We start from the raw sequence: 22,452 nt of genomic DNA, 5'->3' as shown, positions 1-22,452 counted from the left end.
TATCTTGGCATATATCAGGGTCTACCTGTCAAGCCCCAGGATATCTAACACTCCATGGGGGTTACAAAGGAACACTAGCCCTGGTAGTTTGGCTATCCCCTGACCTACATGGCTACACCATTGCAGCATGCCCCTTTGTCCAGGACCCCTGGGCTGCACCAAGCAGAACTTCCATTGATGTCACCCAAGTGGTGAGCAAAGCAGCCTTATGCTTCTCACTTCCATCCAGTGCCCCCCACTCCCCTTAGCTCCCATGCCTGTAAGTTGAACACGTCACCAGGGTCACAGTTAAGGCTTTATCGCCCTGCACCACAGGAGGGGGATGGTATGAGATTTGTAAGCAGTGTGGTTGAGTATTTTAGATGAAATACTGTATATGATGGAATTAAGTTTAGACTCATACCTTGTGGGCCATTTTAAGCCTAGCCAATTATCACATGAGAGAATCAAACTCTGCACCTTGTGTCTGTAAGGTAAACACATTAACCATTGTGCTAACCTCCCCACCCTAATCTGTGCTTAGTTTCATCCCATGTGCCTTCAATTTTGCATTCAATTCTCCTATCCTTTGCTGAAGTTCTAGCTCAGAGTCTGCCTGTAATGCCACATTGCCTGCATACAGCAACTCTGTTGATCTGCCCCCTCTGATCTGTTTGTTAATGTAGTCCATCAGCAGTATGAACAGTAGTGGGCTCACAGCTGACCCCTGGTGTACACCCACTCCCACTGGGAACCCCTCTGTAAGGCCGAACGCTGTTCGTACTTGAGTCATTGGGTCCTGGTACATAGCCTGCACTAATTCTACCAATGTTGCTGGGACTTCAAACCACTGCAGTACTGCCCAAATCAGCTTTCTTGGGACTTTGTCTTAATGCTTTCTCCAAGTCTAGGAATGCCCAGTTGGACTCTCTCCTCATCTCTAGCTTCTTCTAGCTATATTTATTATTTATTTGACATCTGTTGACTGGGTTAGTCCGACTGGGCAGGAGCCCCTTTTTTCAGTGGAGGCCTGAAAAAAAAAGCTCCACTACTAATTACAAACATGTAGTATAAATGCAATGGTTCAGAAGATAAAAATAAGTATCTAAAGTTAGTATACTCTAAATTATGTACTAAATTACATAGATGCACTAAGTAATGAAAGGAGATTTACAAAATATTTACATTAGAAATTATAAGCAGTTATAAATAACTAAAATCTTGCAGCGCAGTCCCTGTCGGTATAGAACTGGTTAAAAGTGTGTGAAGGACTTGTCAGTGTAAAACTGATTAAACGTGTCTGAGGGACTCGTAAAGACACAGGAATGGAGAAAAGGGTTACTTTTGTAGAAATTCAGGGGGAGAGAGAAGTGGATTAATGTTAGTTGTGAAGTAGTGTGGAGTAGAAATTCGGACAGTGAGTAGACAAGAGAGGAAGAAGGTGTTGTGGGTGGCAAAGAGGTTTTGAGAAGTAAAATACATGCAAGGAGGGTGGTTACTGACACAGGTTCAGGAGAAGGAGATATATATATATCTTATAGCAGATTAAAAATGTCATGTAATTCTTTCTTCTTCCTCATTTTCAAACAAGAGCTACAAACAAAACACAATAGAGGAACTAACTAGTATTCACAGAACAGGGTGAGACAGAAAGAAAGAGCAGTGGAAAATGTGGGCGCGGCTGGTGACAGGCATGTGACAAACTAATAAAAAAGAAAATGTATCTGAAATAGACACAATTAAAATCAGGCAGACTGCAACAGAGAAAAATAAACAGAATAAGGCACAAAAGATAAGAATAACATATATTCAGAGCGGAAGTCTAGAGAATAAATAATATTAGAGAGGAAACAGGAGAAAGAAAAATATACACATATATGTAGATCGATATGATCAATCATCATGGCAGAAGGTGAAACCTTTGCAGTTATGAATAAACTGAACTGGAAGAACACATCTCCAACCTCAGGAGACAAACAAAGAGGAAAAAGAGGTGAATTTTTTTTTTCTTTGTTTTTTTTTTTTTTCTTCATCCTTTTTCGATAGCTAAAAATATAATATACTGTATATTTTCAAAAGTATTATCTGAGAGCATAGCTGAATGAGGACTGCTATATGCTTTGCATTTCTTCAGGTTTTGATAATAAAATAATAGTGAAAAATATTCCTTAAATGTTGCCTTTTCAGTAATGGCATACAGTAACTTTCATGTTCCCAAGCTATGCATATTAATAAAGACTGAAACAAATGACAGAACTTTTTGATTTCATTCTGATTTAGGTGCTAATCCTAGCTGCCTGACTTAACTTCTGATAAAATATACTTTATACTATGCTATAACTATATTATTTCACAGTGTAGTTTTAGTCTGACTTACAGACATACTACTAATTGCCCATGAATGAGTGGAAGAGAAACGGTGGCTTGTCCTTCAAAGTTATGGACTGCAGATGCTTGTCTTATAATTTTCTTGTATTCTGTAGAAAACACATTTTTTTTCTCTTGCCATCTCAGTCTCTCACCATTCATTTTTAACTTGGTGGCACTTGCTTTGATGTGGGGGTTAAGATAATTAAACTTTACTCATTTCCATTTCATACATACGTCAGGTTTGTTATTCACTTATAAAACCCTCAGCACTGATTCAAAGTCAGGCTTTGATAGTAAAGAAGAATTGTAAGTTGCTTCCAGGTAGGAATTTATTGCCTTTCACATTGAAAGTAGTTGGTTTTGCTGCTGCAATATGGAGCAATTTGGCTGAAAGCATGCTGAGGTGTAATAGACCATATTATGGTTATCTTATGCAAAAGGGTGGCAAAGGAGCAATGATTTGAGCCATCTTAGTCAGAGCTTGATGTTGAGTATATGTGAAGAGGTGGGCACATGCTAGCATGTCTGCAGCAGTGGCTTTGTTGAAGAATATGAAAGGATTTGACTATGAGGCACATAACATGATATCGAATAGAAGAGGAAGTGAAGGAGTCCCTCACCGAGCTGTGATGTCAACCCAAAACATCAGAGGGGCTAGGGCATAGTAGGAAAGCTCTGCCACAAACTGCATATAGGCTCATAGGTTCATATACTGCTGCCAACCTGGTTCCTTTCTGCCTCCCATAGTTGCAGATCCACTTCCTCTTCCCTCTCTACCAAGACAGCTTCATCTGGGAGGGGGTAGTAACAGCTGTAACTGCAGCCCTGCTTCCCTTCCCAACCATTAAAATAATCACTGCAGGGGGATTATACTGGGTGAAGAGGCCTGAAGAAATAGAATATATTGTCAAGTAGTTGGTGGTCAAGCTGTGGCACTTGGGGGGTAAATTCATAAGCATCCCCAGTGGTTGGATACAACGTACCATCTGCAACAGCTCCCACTATACTATTATTCTAGGTAGTGCCCAGACTTGCATACATGCCCTGATTCCACGTGCTTTACTCTCTTCTCTCTTTCTCTTTTGGCATTTCCCGGTTAGGGGTCACCACAGCGGATCACCTTGTCTGCTCGACAGTGTCGATTTGCCAGCCTGGTGCCCAACCTTCCACAGAAGGCACACACACACACACACACACACATGCACTCATGCCTAGGGCCAATTTCAGCATGCCCAAACCACTTGCAGCATGTCTTTGGGGATGTGGAAGGAAACCAGAGCACCCGGAAGAAACCCACACAACCACAGGGAGGACATGCAGACTCCACACAAAAGACACCCCAGCCGAAGATCGAACCGGAGAGCCTCTTGCTGTGAGGTGACAATGCTAACTGCTGCACCATCTCGGCCGTCCAAATTAAGAGGATAACAATTCGAAATCAAGGATTCACAGAAGAAGTCAGCACCGATCCTATTATGCTATTTATCCCACAAAAATGTACTACTAAACAATATTAGTCACATAGATTAACACTATATAGGCACGTGTTTATAAAAGACAAAAAAACATTTTGAAGGTGCCATTGTATTTTTCACTTCTGCTATTCAGCCTGCAGCAAATAGAAATAGTTCATTCACCCATTTTCTTTTTTTTCATAAAAAACTTACAACAATCAGGCATGCATGATCTGACTGTGGATATAATGGTACCCACGTACTTAACTTGTTTTGTCATTAAAAAAGCCAGTTACTGCCCCTCCCAACTCCCAGGCTGTTTAACTCAGCACCACAGCTTGATATATTGAAAGTTGCTCCTAAAGCTTTCCAAAATTTAATCTACTGTACTAACTCAAATGGTAAACAAGATTAAAATGTCTTCTATGAGTCTCATTTTAATTCTTTCACTGACAACAGTGTTAGTTATTCAATATCATTCTGAATATAGAGATCAGTTCTTTCGCTAGCAGGAAAAGTAACTGAGACAGGGAAGACTTTTTAAGGACCCATGTGGAGGCCGAAGGATTCAGATGTATACCAAACACTAGAAATGTCATAAAGGTTGGAATCCAAATCCTTCTAAACACATTTACATTTTCTTAAAAAAAAAAAAAAAAACAGAATCTATCAGAACCATCATAAGTGTGTTCACTGCACCTTGTTAGAGGGTTTCAAAATATTGTGAAAAAGTACCAGCTACTGAGTTTATACCTTGCCCAGTGCATCATTTTCAATAAAAATTTAAAATGGGAATCACTGCCCCTACCCACAACCCTCTGCTAATTGTATACGAGCAGTCGGATTAAACACTCAGCACTTTGGGCCCAAAGTTGGGCATAAACCTTAACATCAGCAGATAAAATATCTATGGAAATGTAGCTTCAACATCAGCAGATAAAATAGTTATGTAAATGTAGGCATAACATCAACAGATAAAACAGCTATGGAAATTTAGCCTTAAGATGTTGTTTTTCTTTCGACTTTTCCGTTAGGGTCTCCACAGCGGAACTCCGGTCCGCTAATGATTGGCAGTAGGATTTTACGGTGCTGAGGTACCAGCCCGACGTCCAACCTTCAACGAAGACACGCCCAATCACGCATGTCTTTTGAATGCCACTCGACCGTGGGGAGGACGTGCAGATTCCACGCAGAAGGCGCTCCAGCCGAGAATCGAACGGGAGACCCTCTTGCTGTGCTGTGAAGCGTAAGATAAGCAGATACAATAGCTACGGAAGTGAGATTTCAACCTCAGCAGATGAAATATATGTGAGGATGTAACTGCCAGGGGATTCTGCAGAGTGCTGAACTATGCTAGAGATGTGAGACATAAGATGTATCACCTATATAATCAATAACAGGTGCAGTACCCCATTTCAAAAATCAGTTTGATTTTGCATGCCTCCATTTGAAAAGTTCACAAAGACATTCTAACTATGAAATTACTTGCAAATTTACATTGTGAAAAAAACTGATTAAGCATTGTCTCTCTCTCTTTCCCTCTCTCTCTCTATACTTGTCCTTGAGTTTGGTAAATTCCTGCTTAAAAAATGTACCCACAAGAGTTCAAGAGTTTGTTGCTAGCAGTATACTTAACCTCGTGTGAGTCAATAAGTTGTCTAAATCAAATAATTCAGTACATTTGATTGACCTTTCACCTTGCATCCTATAAAACTGTTAACTCGCTCTAATATACTACTTCAGTTTTGTTCTTTTGCTGCCTTAATAAGGATTGTTACAGTTTTCCAGTAGTGTATCATCACAGAATTTTACCAAAACTGCATTTAAAATATTTTTTATTTATTTATTTTTTATGTAATGCATCTATATGACAATCTGAAGTTGATTCCCGAAACATTTGTTTGTTGTCGTTGTACTACGTCACACTAGTATCTGTCATGCAACCTGTAAAAAGAAAGCTAATCTTAAATTCTCGATTTTTATCCCTTAAATAATCTCAAGCATACCTTGAACTAAATCTTTCACCCAAAGTTACAAACATTATTGTTGTATGACTAACAGAGGTATCTTCAGAGCCTGAAAAATTACTTATTACTGTCCCATCACACTGAAATGAGTATGAGCTAAGAGTCGACTGTGACTAGCTCTCATATCTGAAAATGCTTGCAATAAATCTCACAAACTCTGAAAAATAAAGTCACGAATTTCGCTCCCTCCTTTTTTTTTGGTATATCACATTGGTCAAAGGATGTGTATTTAAATACATGCTTTGCAGTATTCCCTATTGTCTGTACCGCCAAATCCATGCAAATTCAGGGCCATTCTGAAATCTCCCTGGGTACCAATTATGCCCTGATTAAAGATTTTTTATTTATTTTTTATTTTATTTTACATTTGTTGACTGAGATAGTCTGACTGGATACATGTCCATTTTCAGCAAATGCCTGGGGAGAAATCTCCAAAGATAATTGCAACAGCAAACATGACAAAAATACACATTTAGCAAAGTTTACAGACTCAGCTGACATTTGAGTTATGCAATCTAACAAATGTATGGTGTAGCACACTTAAAATAACAGATTGAATAGTATTACACAAGTATTTCCAAAATGTAGTCAGGTTTAGTGTAGGAACATAGCCAATGTGTATTAAAATACTGCTTGAGACTTTTCTTAAATTGTGTTAGGGAGGTCTCTAGAGTGATGTCAGCAGGCAGTGAGGTCCAAGTTTTACTGACAAAACTGGCAAACAGAGAGTCTCCGGCAAAGTTTTTAGATTTAACAGTTTGGACTACCAATCTATTAGATGAGAGAAGTGGTCTAAAATTATAGTGGGGGTAGATAATATTTTTAAGAGCAGGTGTATTATCTGGTTGGTTAAGTACTTTATGAGCAATTATTAGTTGGTTGTACTTTAACAGGCTGGGTAGCTCTAGCCAACCAAGATAGCTTAGGTTTTTACAGTGATGTGTTCTATAAGACAAACCAGTGGCAAATCTATCTATGTGGTTATAACAGGTGGAGAGTTTATTAAGATCACTTTTGTTTAAGCTAGTGAGTATGGGGGGGGGGGCATAGAAAAGGGTAGAGAGTAAATGAGAGTGGGCTATGGCATTTCTAGCAGGTGGGGTAAGAAATCTTCTAATTCTATATAATGTTCCAAGTTTTTTGTTAATCATTTTGATAGTTTGGTTGACATGCTAATCAAATTTAAGATTGTTATCAACCAAAACACATAGAAGTTTGTGCAATCGTCAGGGGAGATTGTAGTAACATTATTAGATTTAATAGAAGGGTAGTACAGAGGACCTTTGGGTGGGTGAGAAGAGCAGAAGTTTTGTTTTGTTTGGGTTTAAAATTAGATGACGCTCAGAAAGCCAGATGCTTCTATTGTGACAGTCCAGACATGGAAAAATGTATATTCTTTGCCTTGATTTGGTATACACACATTACAAAAGATGGGTCTACTTTAATTAAATGAAAGCGCTATCCATCGAATATGAATCCATTGACACACAAACAGTGAAACACGATAACGTCAAACACGCAAAACTGCGAAATTTAAACATCGAAACCGCAATAGTCTGCCAACCCCACCGCCCGTAACATATTACCTACGCAAACATAACAACAAAAAACACATACATACACTAACCAAAACCCTACTACTAACCCTAAATTAAAGCACCAAAACCCCACTTGTAACCCTACACTAAACCCCACATACACAACTATCTATGCACTAGCCTTAACCCCTCCCTAACCCTAAGGTCCGTAACTACCGCATACTTACCATACAAAACTATACCCACACAAAGTAAATATTCCACACGCACAAACTTAACAAAACCCTGCACTAAACCTTACATACATTACCTATCTATGCACTTACCTTAACCCGCACCCTAACCCTAAGGTCCGTTAACTATCGCACACTTACCTTACGGAGCCATACTGCAGGTGGGCCAACTTTGACAACTCGAGATTTCTGTGTTTCGCTGTTTGTGTCAACGGATTCGTATTCGATGGATAGCACTTTCGTTTAATTAAAGTAGACCCCAAAAGATTATGTCACTATTGGGGCTATTGTCTTCTCTATTAGATTCTTCTTTCAGAAGTATCCATTTTAGGAGAAATTTATTCAGGATCATTAATACCTTTTGGAGCTCATTGCAAAACATCAACTCTCCCAGCCTACTGCTGCTGTTTGAAATATTGCTTCCCTTGATTTTGTTACTTTAGCCACTTAAAACTATATATGACTGTCTGCCTTCTCTTAATTAAATCTTACAATCATTTCCTTTTTATGGTCTTTCCCAACAATAACACATACAAGGGCAAAGTTCTATAGAAAGGAATCATTAAAGTACCATCCTCAATGTTCTTTACTCTGCTAACAAAGAGCTCCACTGCGGTATTCACAATACTAAAGATAATAAAATACTAAAGTGGTAACTCTAGGTATCTGCAGCTTCTAATGCAACAAGACTGGCTATTATAGCCATGCAGTTTCTGATAGAGTGCTAGCACTTCTCTTTAAAGTATATTGGTAACTTTTGTAGCACCTTTGCTTTAGTTAATTTAATTTCTTATTATAGCCCTCCTGTTAAAATTCCAAGTGGTACTGAAAAATAGAGATTATAGTCTGCTGTTTGTTTTTTTTTTTAGTTTCATAAGTATGCCCATAAAATGATGTTATGGTATGCACTTGGAGATGATTTATACACCACTGCAAAGCATTGTGTGTAAGCAGACTAACTTGCCCCTTTAGAGAAATGAGTCTATATCAGAACAACAAAAGTGCATATGTGTGACTGCATAAAAGTCAACACATAATATGCAAAACCTGTAAATAGCGAATGGCCACATAATCAAATTTTTTTCCTAGTGAAAAAATTCACATGGTCGTTTGGAAAAAATAAAAATTAAAAACCATTATCAGGTCAAGAGGTTTCGTCCCCCATACCCCCCAACATGGGGGGCTGTGCCCCCCACACACCCCAACTAACTCTGAGATCGCACTATAGTGAAGGAAAGGGCAACTCTGTGTTGTTGGCCAGCTACCTCCTTGCTCTGTGACATATTCATCAAATCACTTAAATGCAGTTTGATGAATATGTGTCGCTCTTTACATGTTCACTCAAAAGCAGTTTCATGCTTCTAATATAGACCCAGTAAAACAGCTTCTTACTTACATTGTGGTTCTACTACTACATCATGCCATGTCTTAATTTTCAACTTGAGATATTACAGCTGCAGGAAATAATGGACAATATGTCTTTCTAATAAGTAATAAACTACAACAGATGCATTTAGAATGGAAATGCTGTAGTCTATGCATTAATTTAATTAGTGGGGTGTTGTAGGTTCAGTCTTTCATGATGCTATTGTGGCAGGGATTTACAGTTCTGAAAAAAAAACATTGAGGGGCCATCTATCTTAACAATGTAAAATGCAAACAAGGATATTTTTTGCATAGGAAATTGTATAATTTTGTTTTATATATGATAAGGAGGTTATATACACCTGCAGTGATCTGTATATTACACTCTCAGCCTCCAGCCCCTAAAAGACCAGACAGGTTTTATTAGGTGCCTGATGACCAGAAATTCCTGATAAAACCTCCACTGGCAGATCCCGCTGTCATTGCTGTGGCTCCTGACAGACAATCTAAACAGGTAGCTTCTGCCTCTCTCCTACCCACAAATAAGGACAGCAAAATCACAAATAGACTAGGAAAAAAAGTGTATACTTCTTCCACCTTGGCTTTCAGTGCCATTAATTACCAAACACATGTGGTAAAATACACTCTGGACTACTTTCCCAGGCCTCTACACTGCTAGCTTCTACACCTGACTGTCCTACTAATTCTGACATTGCATCAAAACTGCCCATAGCCACCCAAGTAGCCAGACACTCCATCAGGTGTAGTTATGATGCAGCAGAAGCCTTGGCCAGTTCTACAGCTTCTGCATCTGCCCTACGCAGATATTCTTGGCTATGCCTGCAACCTCTTCCAGAGGATTTCAAATCCAAAATTATGGATGCTCCACTGGACCACAACCAACTTTTTGGCAATAATTCAGCTGAGCTCTTCAAAACTTGTAAGAGAAAAGCAAAGAGCTGCAAGACATCAAACATTTGCTGGTGTCCCCCTTCCTACAGGAATTACCCTGCAAAAACTTCCTTAGTCAGGAGAATGCCTTCCACTTCTCATTCCTCCTCCTCCAGACCGAGAAGAGAATCTAGGAGACAGTCTTATTCCAGACCTACTAACTGAAATTCCCCCTCCAAACGGCCCTTTCTCAACAGAGGAGGGGCCCATAATCAGCGGGACTGCCTTGCCCTCCTTTTCTTGTCTGCCCACCTACCCCACTGCCTCCCCTTTTGGAAAACCATCACCTCAGACCAATGGGTCCTTTCCATCATTCAAAGAAGATACTTTCTATCTTGGAAGGAAAAACCAAGGCCAAAAAACATTCCCTTCCCACCAAAAAAACAGCTCTAACTATTCCCACATATTTTGCAGGAGCTCCTCTCCATAGGAACTATAGAACCAGTCCCTGTGGCCGGGAAGGAAAAGGATTCTATTCTCGCCTATTCCTAGTCCCAAAAAAGGCTGGTCCTTGGAGACGCATACTAGACTTATCCTACCTAAATCTGTTCGTAAAAGTTCCATCCTTCAGGATGCTCTCTGAAAACCCTCCTGCCCCTGACACCACCCCAAGCCTTTATGGTCACTCTGGGCTTAAAGGAAGCTTATCTCCACATTCCTATTATGCCCTCCCACAGAGAATTCCTGAGATTTACAGGCATTTCCTCACATTTTCAATTTACAGCCTTGCCCTTTGGCTTACCTACTGCTCCAAGAGTGTTCACAAAATGCCTGGCTCCTGCCATTGCATTTTGCTGAACCAAGGACATCCAAATATACCCTTATCTGGACAACATCCTCCTTCTAGTGGAAACCATGCTCGTAAGTCACTTAAAATTCACCATGACCATCCTGCACAACTTGGGGTTCACCCTATACCTTCCAAAATCCTCTCTGCACCCACAGCAGGACAAAATTTCCTGGGATGCAGAATCAGATCAGATTTGATGAGATCCTACCTCCCACAGGACAAAGTGTAGTTTCTCTCAACTCACTTCCAAGACCTTCTGGGGGTATCCCACCTTTCTGCAAGACAGTTTCTACAAGTTCTGGGACTCATGGCAACCACAATTCCCATGCTCCCTCTAGCCAGGTTGCACATGAGAAAATTTTAATGGTACTTAAAGATGTATGGTCTCAGCACCAACACTCCCTAGACAAACAAATCCCCCTTCTGACCTGTCTTAAAGTCAGAATTGAGGTGGTAGATCCAACAAAGCCTCTGCAACCAATGCATCCCCTACAGCTTCCTCCCCCTGCACAATCCATGCACACAGATGCATCAGATCTAGGTTGGGGGTGACTCTAAAGGGTTACAGGGTTCAAGAATCTTGAACCCTTGCCCTTCAAAAACAACACATCAATGTCAGGGAGATTACTGCAGTCTTGCTGGCCCATCAGGCCTTCCTTCCCTTTCGTCAACCAGGCCTTCTTCACATTCTTACAGACAACACCACAGTCATGTGGTACCTGAACAAACAGGGAGGGACAAAAGCTTAAATCTTATGCAGGATAACCCTACAGATTTGGGAGCTAGCCACCCAACACAATCTCTTCCTGCAGGCCACTTACATCCCCTCTCATGAAAACAAACAAGTGGACTTGCGCAGCAGAACATTCTCTCACCTTCATGAATGGATGCTAAAAAGGGAAACCTTTCTAGAAATAGTCCACCAGTGGGGCACATCTCAAGTGGATCTGTTTGCCTCCCTCCAAACAGACAACTAAGCAAATCATGCAGCAGGGATCACACTCCATCACCCTGGAGAGTGAATGCCTTCAGCTTTCCTTGTAAGGGGATGTCCCTTTATGCATTTCCCCCCCTTCCCACTGATAAAAAAGGTCCTTCTGAAAAATCAAGAAGGACCAATCGAAAATCTTGTTGGTGACTCCCTACTGGCCAAGGCAACACTGGTTTCCCCTTTTACACTCTTTAGCCAAGGGCAATCACCACAAGTTACCCCATAAGGTGGACCTACTATCTTAGCAAAAATATGATCTCTTATTCACCCTCAGCTGCAAATGCTCAACCTAACACTTTGGGTGATCAACTTCTAATCCCTTACAGACAGCTCTACTCTGAGGACATGCTTTCAATCCTGAGGGAGGCCAGGAAACCAGCTACAAAAAAGACATAACTATCAAAATGGGAAAGATTCTCAAAGTGGTGCCTTCTTAAGGACAGGGACCCAATGCTGTCAGACCCCTCCCTCATCCTTACCTATGTTTGTAATTTCATTAAGGCTGGACTAACTTACTCCTCTGTGAAAGTTCACCTTTCAACCATTTCAGCCTGCCTACCCTTACAGCTATCCTTGCTTTCCAGGTTGGACGTTAAACTTTTCCTGAGAGGGTCCTTCATATTAGAACACCTAAAAAACCCATCCCTCCTCCGTGTAGCTCAACTTTGTGTTAGAAAAACTCACCTTACTCCCTTTTGAGCCAGCTAGTTCGGCCACCTTACAAATGTGCACTTGGAAAACCATTCTTTTAATGGCTATTTCTTCTGCTAGAAGAGTGCCAGAACTACAGGCCCTAAAGGCCTGCCCTTCTTAAACCACCCTCCATAATGACAGAGTTACCCTTCACACAAATTCTTCCTTTATGCCCAAAGTAGTAAATGAACTATCTCTAAACCAGTCCATCCACTTATCCACCTTCTTCCCAACTCCAACCAACGATGCAGAGAGAATCCTTCATTCCCTGGATGTACATAGACAGTTGAGATTCTATTTAGACAAGACTAAGTCCTTCAGGAAGTCTGACCAGCTCTTTATCTCCTTTCACTCCAGGGCTCTGGGCAAGGCAGTCTCCAAACAAACCATTTCCTGTTGCATTAGGAAATCTATTCTTTTTTGTTATTCACGCCATGGCAAGGTCTTACCTCATGGTGTAAGAGCTCACTCCACCAGAGCCACAGCTACCTCCAAGCCCTTCCTCAAAGGCCTGGACACAGCTTCCATCCTGGAAGCAGCTACCTGGTCTACAGTTCACACCTTCACCAAACACTACAAACTAGACCAAGTCTCCAGAGCCAGGGCAGGCTTTGCTAGAGCAATCCTGCAAGGATTGGAATGCTCTACCTCTACCTCCTCCCATTTCTCCTCCTATGCTGTGGTACTGTCCCACACCAAATGAATACTGCAACATTGGAATAGAAGGACATAGAATAGTTGTATAAAATCTTATGATAACCATAGATGTCCTTCTCTTCCATGCTGCAGTATTCCTTCCCACCCTTCATACCCCTTACTCTTCTCTTACTACAGGGTCTGTCCTCTGGCTACTGCTTCCACCCCCTAAAGCTTATCTGACCAGCCTTACAGTGGCATTTGCTACCGGGAAAGTGTGGGAAAGCTGCATCTTAGATAGTTTAACAACTGAAGGACAGCTTTCAGTGAGACATAAAGTTCCAGCAAACAATAACATTAATTCTGTTAGTGTTCAGAGTGAAGACGCTGACAGAATTACCATTTTGCCAACTCAAAAGGGTAGTGAAAATGAAAATGAACTGAGTGATTTTTTTACACCAGCGGTTCAGTCTGCAGAAACCTGTGGCAGTGAAAGAAGGGGTCAGAGGTCGCAGCAGCAGTCAGAAATGGATGAGAAATCATCAAGAAGAAACAGAGCAGAGAGGTTACAAGACCAGTAAGACAGGGCAAGATTTGAGAAACAAAAAGATGAACACCTGAAGACAATGATGACTAATGTGCTTAATTTATCAAACTGTGTGCTGACTGCAGCACAACTGAAACTTTTGAGTAAAGGCTTAACATTTGTGCCTTCAGTGGCAAGTGATTTAAATGACATGCTTATTGAACTAAGCTGCTTTGCAAGAAATGTTGATTTAAAGCTGCTATATAAAAATGCTCAGTTTAATAATGTTTTAAAATGAACTAGTACATTTATACCTAACAGTACAACCACTGTAAAGGCTTTTGTGAATATGTGTGAACAAGAACTGTGAGCTTTATTTTGTTAATCAAAAAGGAAGTATGTTTTTTAACCTTAGCAATGAAGAAAATGCACTAACTTCTTTATGTTTGAACAAATACATAATTATTAAATCAGCAGATAAAGGGGGAAATAGTTGTTATGGATGTAGTGCAGTATAATGAATGGATGTATGAATTTTTATCTGACACTTCAACTTTTGTGAAAGTTGATTGGAAGTTTATATCTGATGTTATTATGAAGGTTAAAACTTTTTTATATGAAATACTGGTGGATGGCTCAATTACACCAGAGACATATAATTATTTATATATGGTTAACCCAGTTACACCTTTTACTTATGGACTACCCAAAATCCATAAGAGTTTAGTCAGGCCATCAATGTGACCTATTGTGTCAGGAAAGAAATGGGCTACAGTAGCAATTTCTAAATATGTGGATAGACAACTAGTTCCTGCCTTGAAATATTGTCATAGTTATATTAAAGATACTCATGATTTTTTACAGATGTTAAATGACTTGTCTCTAATAAATGTAAGCTCTGATATCCTTTTTGTAACTATGGACATTAGGTCACTCTTCACTGTTATTCTCAGTGAGTTGTTGTTGTTGTCTTTCGGCTTTTCCTGGTTAGGGGTCGCCACAGTGGAACTCCGGTCCGCTAATGATTGGCAGTAGATTTTCACGAACGCCGAGATGCCAGTTCGACGTTCAACCTTCATCAAAGGCACTCCCATTTACGCATGTCTTTTGAACACCCATCCAACCGTGGGCAGGACATGCAGACTCCACACAGAAGGCACTCCCCGCACTCCAGCTGAGAATCGAATGGGAGAACCTCTTGCTGTGAGGCAACAACACTACGGCTATTCTCAGTGAGTATGGAATTGAATCAGCACGGGAATATTTAACAGTACATAAGATATATGATGCAATGAAAGTGAACCTATTATATTCTGTGTTGGACTGTGTCTTGAATAATAACATATCTGTGTTTAATGATGACTGTTACCATCAATGTCTGGGGGTGGCTATGGGTACGCCAACAGCTAATACCTGTGCTAACATAGTTTTAGCTAGATAGGAAGAACAATACATATTCTCAGAAATAGAGATGTGTTATAAAAATGAACATCTAGTATTCTTTTAAAAGATTTGTGGATGATGTCTTCCTGATATGGAATGGCACTAAGGAAAAACTTACCGCATTTATAGAATTCTTGCACACTACCACAAACTTTTTGAGATTTGAAGTGAATTCATCTTTGGATGAAACAAACTTTTTGGATATAGTCATTTCTAGAGATAATGTGTACTTTAATCCCAAAATTCATAGGAAAGATGAACAAGTTAGTAAGTATGTACACCCACAAAGCTTACACCCCAGGCATATTTTCAAAGGGGTAGTTAAAGGACAGCTTATGCGAGCTAGTAGACTCAGTACGAAGGATGTAATTTCTGAGCTGGAAATGAATGAGATGGTAGACGCTTTTAAGGAAAGGGGTTATAATGAAGTTATAGTACAATAAATGAAGGGAATAGTTACTCGGTTAAGGAATGATACAGCCAGACTGCATTTGAGTGGTAAGGCTGATAATGCTGTGGTGGAGAGAGCCAAACCAACTAGAACTATGGATAAACTGAATTATATGATGAAATATAATCGACATACAGGCTTTGTTAAGCAAATAATTAAAAGGAACTGGACTATACTCACATCCAGTCGAAGTGGTTGATCTAGTAGGTGAGACACCACATTTTGCTTTTAAAAGAGAAATTAATTTAAAAACATTCCCTTCATTTATTGTACTATACGAATAAAATCTAAAACAGCCCAATGGCTTTCAAATACTACTAGGAAACTAATCCTTAGTAGGAACAAAGCCTGGACTAAATGGCGTACCACAAAAAACACTACTGATCGCCTCATTTTCAGAGAACAAAGAAATGTAACAAAGAAAGCCATCCTACAAGATAAAAAGAACTTTTATACTCAGCTACAGCAATCATCCCTACACCAACCGCATAAATTTTGGACCGCCATTAATACCCTGTTATCCCCTGGCAAAGTTGCCACACCAAATCCAATTGATTCCAACCCCGACTGCCCATTACAAACAGCTAATGCCTTTAATACTTTCTTTACCTCTGCCATTCTAAAGCTAGCTAACCAACAAAGCCCTGATACCTCCAAACTATTATCCCAAAGCTCCACTCCCCCCATTCCACCTCAAACCCATACCTACCACTTATATATCATCCTTACTTCAAAAATTAAAACCCACGACCCCCTCAGCTGACAAATTACCAGCAGAATTCCTCAAAATTGGTGCAAAAGCTATAGCTTACCCGATCTCTATACTGATTAACAGGACCCTAAAAGAAAGCACAATTCCATCAATATGGAAAATCTCATATATCATCCCACTGTTCAAAGGTGGTGACTCTACTGAGTACTCCAACTTCCGCCCCATAGCATTATTATCTCCACTTGCAAAAATAATGGAGAAATGCATCCACAAACAGTTACTAAATCACCTACTAAATAACAACCTCCTAGCTAAGTGCCAACATGGTTTTCGTCCTTTCCATAGTACTACTACAGCCTTACTATCCTTTATCGACTCAATTAACAAAAACCGCAACAATAATATTCCTTCTTCAGCCTTCTTCGTTGACCTATCCAAAGCCTTTGACATGGTCAACCACAAACTTCTCATCCATCATCTGAAGTCCCTCTCTTTTGACAACCTAGCCTTAAATTGGTTCGCATCCTATCTGGATAACCGATAACAGGCTGTACTCTGGCATAACCATCTCTCTGATCTCCTCCCCACCTCTATAGGAGTCCCTCAGGGCTCTATCTTAGGTCCTCTACTATTCTCTATTTTTATAAACGACCTTCACCTAGCCACTCCCCTATCACCTTGCATTCAATATGCAGATGATACAACCATCATATGCTCAGCCCCAACACAGTCTGAACTTTATTCTCTCACACAAAAAAAACTTCACAACCTTAGAGCAATGGTTCTCTAACCATTGTCTCCTCCTTAACCCAAAGAAAACCAAACTCCTGATTTTTACACCCACTCACTTGTCTCCCTCCATTAATTTCTCACTCACATCCAACAATGGCACCCTTATCTCTCCAGACCAAACCACCAAACTTCTGGGTATTACAATTGACAATCAACTAAAATTTGACACGCACAGTGACTCTACAATAAAATCAACTAACAGAAAACTAGGTTCTCTCTATAGAATCAAATCTTACCTTACTCCAGAAGCCAAAACTACAATAGCTAGAACCCACTTAATCCCTACCCTATTATACGCCTCCCCTATTTATACAAATCTTTCTAGATATAATCTTAACAAACTAGCTACACCATATAACAATATTGCCAGATTTGCTACAGCCTCTCCATACAGGACTCATCATTGCTCCAATCTTAAAAAACTAGGATGGCTAGAATTACCCAACCTAATACAATTTAATCAACTTACAGTTGCCCATAAAGCCCTTCACCACCCTGACAACACTCCAATGTTCTCCACCCTCATAAAACCCTATAACAATCTGAAGAACCTACGCTCCTCTAACAAAATACTGATTCATACTTCTCTATCTAAGAACTCAGCAGGTGACTCCACATTTTCCAACTCAGTTGATAAAATATGGAATCAACTACCTCAAGACATCACAACGCAAACATCACTCCCACTATTTAAAACTAAACTAAAACTCTTCTTATCTAATCACTGGCTTTGCTCTTGCAACAACCCAGACTAACCATTTTTTTACCTCCTTGTTATTTGATTCTTCACACCCACTCTTTTTCTTCTTATATCTAATCACTCTAAATTATCCTCTACATAATTGGTTCTGTTGCTTCATTTCTAATAAAGGCATAAAATCACTACTTTTCAACTTCTTACAAAGATGCAATAGAGTAATTAGGTACTTGTATTTGTCTACTTTAGTAAACCTCTTATTGTACTCAAATGCTTTTACCTCCTGCTGTAGGTTTAAAGTACATGTTTTTCGATATTATTTGTATATGTTGATATATTATGGTACATTTTTGTTTATTTTTACTATAGTAGTTTTGTAGAGGAGCTTTTCTCCCCGGGCCTCCACTGAAAATGGACATGTATCCAGTTGGACTAGCCCGGTAAACAAAAGTAAAATAAAATAAAATAAAATAAATAAATTATGCTGCAAGGATGTAAGGAGAGATAATGTGCTACAAAAAACATTAATAAATTCTGCGCTAAACCGTGTTATAACTGCACACATTGTGCAGGTATTAATATGGACCTAAGCTTTATACACCCAATTAGTCAAAAGCTATTTGAATTTAGAGCTGCTGGAACATGTAACACAGAAAATGTGATTTCTTTTGCTAACTGTGTATGCTGCCAATGTTTTTCTATTGGTAAAACAAATAAAAAACTAAAAGAGAGAATAAGTGCACATTGTTCTGACATTCGTAGAAATGTCCTTACAAATGCTTTGGCTAAGCATGCAGCAACTGCAGGCGCTGAGCGTAAATTCCAGTTTAGAATTTTGCAAGTTGTGTTTAAAAATAAAAATGGGGGTGATTTGATAAGTAAAACAGAGTTGGCTGAATATAAATGGATTCGCTTTTTTAGAGCTGACCATATGCCAGGTTTGAATGTGAATAATAGTTTAAAACCTATTTTAAAAGTTAGACATCACAGAATATAAGCCTCAATGAGGCTTAGTTTTAAGGGAATTTTTATAAGATGTGGGGCACTTTAAGGATGCAATTGCTGCTATTATTAAGTTTGTACTTTATTTGGATGTGTTGTTGTATATATGCTTGTACTATGGTAGGACAATTTTATTACACACTGAAGAAGAGTCTTTTACTCAAAAGCTTTGTTCTGCTATTTATGCTGTTTATGTCCTGAGCTATTAAACTATTTATTGAATGGTGGATTTGGACTGTTTTTTCCTGGAATTTTGACTGCTTTTCATCCATGTCCTTTGATTTGCTGAAGACGTTATTTTGTATTGTACTTTACAATGTATCAATGTAAAAAACGTCTGCATCCTTAACGCAGCAAAAGTGCATGGCCAAGCACAAAGTTATCATTCCACCCTATCAGAAGGTAAATTTGGCAGCACATACTTTAAAACACACTCCTGGCTGTAAACTGTATCAAAGACAAGTATCATAAATATTTATCCTTTTCTAAAGAAATGATCATACCAACAAGAAAACATAATGTGAAGCCCATAAGGTAAATTGAAAAGCCATACATTTGTTGGCAATGATCCATTTCCCAACAGAATAGCATTGAGCATTCCACTTTTTTTAAATTGTAAGGATAGGAGTCTGACAGCGTATACATCCATATCTGCAATGACCATTCTAAATGTCTGCCTTTGGCATTTAGGACATGGTAGTGTGATCACTATGAGTTTATTCCTAAACTTATCCATGTGATTTTCTTCATATACGATCATGTCCATTACAGTATGGAGGTGCACCAATCTCTTCCTTAGAAGACAGCATAGCCACCTATGCCAGCCCTCAATCATATTTTGTGTTCTTGGTAATCCAAAATGACTGGAGATATTGGAGGGAAGATGCTTTTAATTTTCTTCTGTGTTGTGAATTTCCGCTGTTTTTCAAAAAAGATTCACCCTCTCAAAATACTTACTGAAATGTGCTGCCTCAGGTAGGAACTGTTTACTTTAATCAGTTTAGTCACTGTTCACCTCCTCCACATTTAGGGATGCCAGTGCTAGTATTTTCTTTGCTTTCACTTGAAATCTAACCTCTGAAATACTCTGTAGTTTCCGCCATAAGTACTGCATGAAGTGGGAGAAGCAACCTTTGTCCATACTTGCATCCAACATCTTTTTGCACATAAATGCACTCTCCTTTAAGATCTATATGCTGACATCAAAACTTTCAAGAGTGATTATGTCATGCTCATATTCAGACAGCAACTTATGACATAGTCTGTAAACACCCTGGAATAAACAGTTTTAGCTGGACATATCCAAGATGGGCACGGATGTCATGCTGGCCATTATGTCATCGGCTATGACAAAGGCTGGATTCCTCAGTTCCACCACTTTCAGTTTTAAACTGATGGATACTCTATACCTTTACAAGCTGACAGATTAAGGTAAATGATGGCGGGATGAGGTTTTACCAAACTTTTATCCACTAACTGACAATGTAATAATTGCTCTGCCTTTATACTTTTCAGGCAATTTAAACCAAGATGCCCAATATTTCTTATCCTATGACACCTTCTCCAAATTATAGAGGTAGCCATTAGCCTCCAACATTTCTTTGCCGTGCTGTGATAATATTGCTGGATACACAGTTCCCACTCTGTCTGGCCTGATATAGACATCTATTGCTCTCTTCACTGCAGACACTCAGCAATGCTGCCGCAGAACATCCCATTTTCTTTTATAACCCCACTATCTGATGCGATGTCTCATTGTAGAACTCCATGTTTTATAACTGAATCTTTTGACATTCCAACACTACTTATCGAATGTTTACAACTATACATAGGTTCATAGGTTCATACTAGGCTATCTGCCCTAGGGCATTTATAAGCCTAGCCAGAGTGTGTTTGGCTTTTGCCACCCATTTTAAATTTATTTTGCTATGCCCTTTTTCGAGGTTAGTATACTGTGCCTCTGTCTAACAGTGACACAGAAGTGATACCCGGGGTAAACCTACGATCTCCCATCCACTTATCAAGATTCCTCTTGAAGAGAGTCAATGAGGGACTCTGCCTAACCTGGACTGGGATTTTATTCCAGAGTGAAGGGAGCCTCTGGGTTATGAATCTGTCCCTCCAGCATGTCCTATTTATTTCAGTGCTGAGGTTCAAGTCTCTCTAGCGCGTAGCTCGATGGGATTTGGATTTTCTGAGGTGCAGCATGTCCATTAATTCCGGGTTGGACATGGCTTTATACGTCAGGCACAGATCGCCTCTGAACAGGCAGTATGCCACTGAGTAGAGCTGGAGTTTCTTTAACCGGGCAGCATATGGCATCTGTTTGAGCCCTTTGATCCTCTTGGTGAGGTACTTTTGGGGTCTTTCCAGTTGCTGCAGGTGTCTGGTAAGGTACATCCCAAAAGGGGCATCTGAATGTAATGTCCTACTCTCCAAATGGGGTACATTAGTGCTCATATGTTTTCCCTTGTTTAAAGGGACTGAGCCGATGTCTAGCATCACAGTTTTTTTTTTTAATTCAGTTTTACAGCTCTGTTACACATTTGTGTTTTATGTGCATGTGTCTGTGTGTATCTTTGTGTCTCAGTGCAATTAGAATAATGCACATTCTGGTGTGCTACATGTTACATGTTTCATCCATCCAAGTATAAATTGCAATTTCCTGAAAATATTTATCAAAAGGATGAAAAGTAATGCAGCAATATACCAATTCCATGTGTGTCTGTAAAGGGGAATATGTCAGATGGGCCACCTTCAATCATCTTATCAAGAAATACCTAGGAACACCACAATGACATATTTTTTGCTTTCCTTATTTTCTCACATTCCATGTGGTAATTTGTACCTCTGACAGTGAAAAGTATCTGCGCTGCTTTCAAGTGCCTTGGGCAACTGATAGAGCATGGTTGGCTGGGTGTGTCCGACCCATCTGGGATGGCCAGTATCATGGATGATCCCTGCAACAATCCTTGGCAGTGGCTGGGGATGTTGCAATGAGGGGGCATTGTCCAAATAAGGGGAAAATGTTGGTGGTCAATTGCTGAGCTGCTCTGACCGTGAGACATACATCACATGCTCCAGTTGCACAAATACCCCCTCATATGTACCACGGGCCATGAATGGGATGGGGAAGCAACCAGGGTAGATCATAAAAGAAGGGAAAAAATCCTCAGTTTGTAGTTAAACAGTAAGACCTTCCTCCCAGGATGCCCTTATGTTCTGTACTAACCCTGGCAAAAATATTAATATTAGTCCAAGCAGTAGCAAGAATATCATGTGAGGGATGCGGGGCACTGGGGATGGTTATCTGGACAATGTAGGGAGGAGAAAAAGAAAGTAAAGAAAAAAGTAACATGCAAAGCCTGATCAAGAAAAAAAATATGTAGTTCAGCTGTTTTGTACATCCAAATGATCCTTTTCTTACAATTCTGTAAATTCCAACATTATGAAAGGAACAGCAGGTAACACAGCTGCAAAAGTGCGTGGTTACCTTTAAATCTTTTAGAAATCTTTTAACTTGTACATGCTATAGTATACTTTCTCTGTGGCTTGGCTCTGCATGACTCTTGAAAACAGAAAATTCTAGGAGTTAATTTCTGATGGTGGTTGTGCTGTAGATATGATTTCAAATAGGATTGTATAATACAGAGCATTTTGAGTGCTGTAAGGACAGTCATATGTACTTAGCCAACTTAACCAACCCAATTTTAAATTATATTTCTTATTAAGTGCACAGACTACCGGACAGTTTCTGGTTGGCAGTTGTACAGAACAAAAATAGATAAAGTAACTGCTTCTG

At 39.6% G+C, this 22,452-nt stretch overlaps 1 protein-coding gene across 1 annotated transcript in view; it reads left to right on the top strand.

Moving 5' to 3' along the window:
• Positions 1-1,564: 1,564 nt before the first annotated feature.
• Positions 1,565-22,452, top strand: part of LOC122807956 — a 303,157-nt gene continuing 282,269 nt past the window's right edge. The window contains exon 1 of the mRNA XM_044078987.1: positions 1,565-1,972. Within this exon, the coding sequence (XP_043934922.1) occupies positions 1,882-1,972 (91 nt within the window). The 5' untranslated portion in view covers positions 1,565-1,881. The remainder of the gene's footprint in view (positions 1,973-22,452) is intronic.

This window comes from Protopterus annectens, chromosome 8.part0 (genome assembly GCF_019279795.1).
Source record: "Protopterus annectens isolate FY-2018-M chromosome 8.part0, PAN1.0, whole genome shotgun sequence".
Lineage (NCBI taxonomy): Eukaryota > Metazoa > Chordata > Ceratodontiformes > Protopteridae > Protopterus > Protopterus annectens.
Note: the sequence above shows the minus strand (reverse complement) of the source record. Positions and strands in the feature narration are given on the sequence as shown.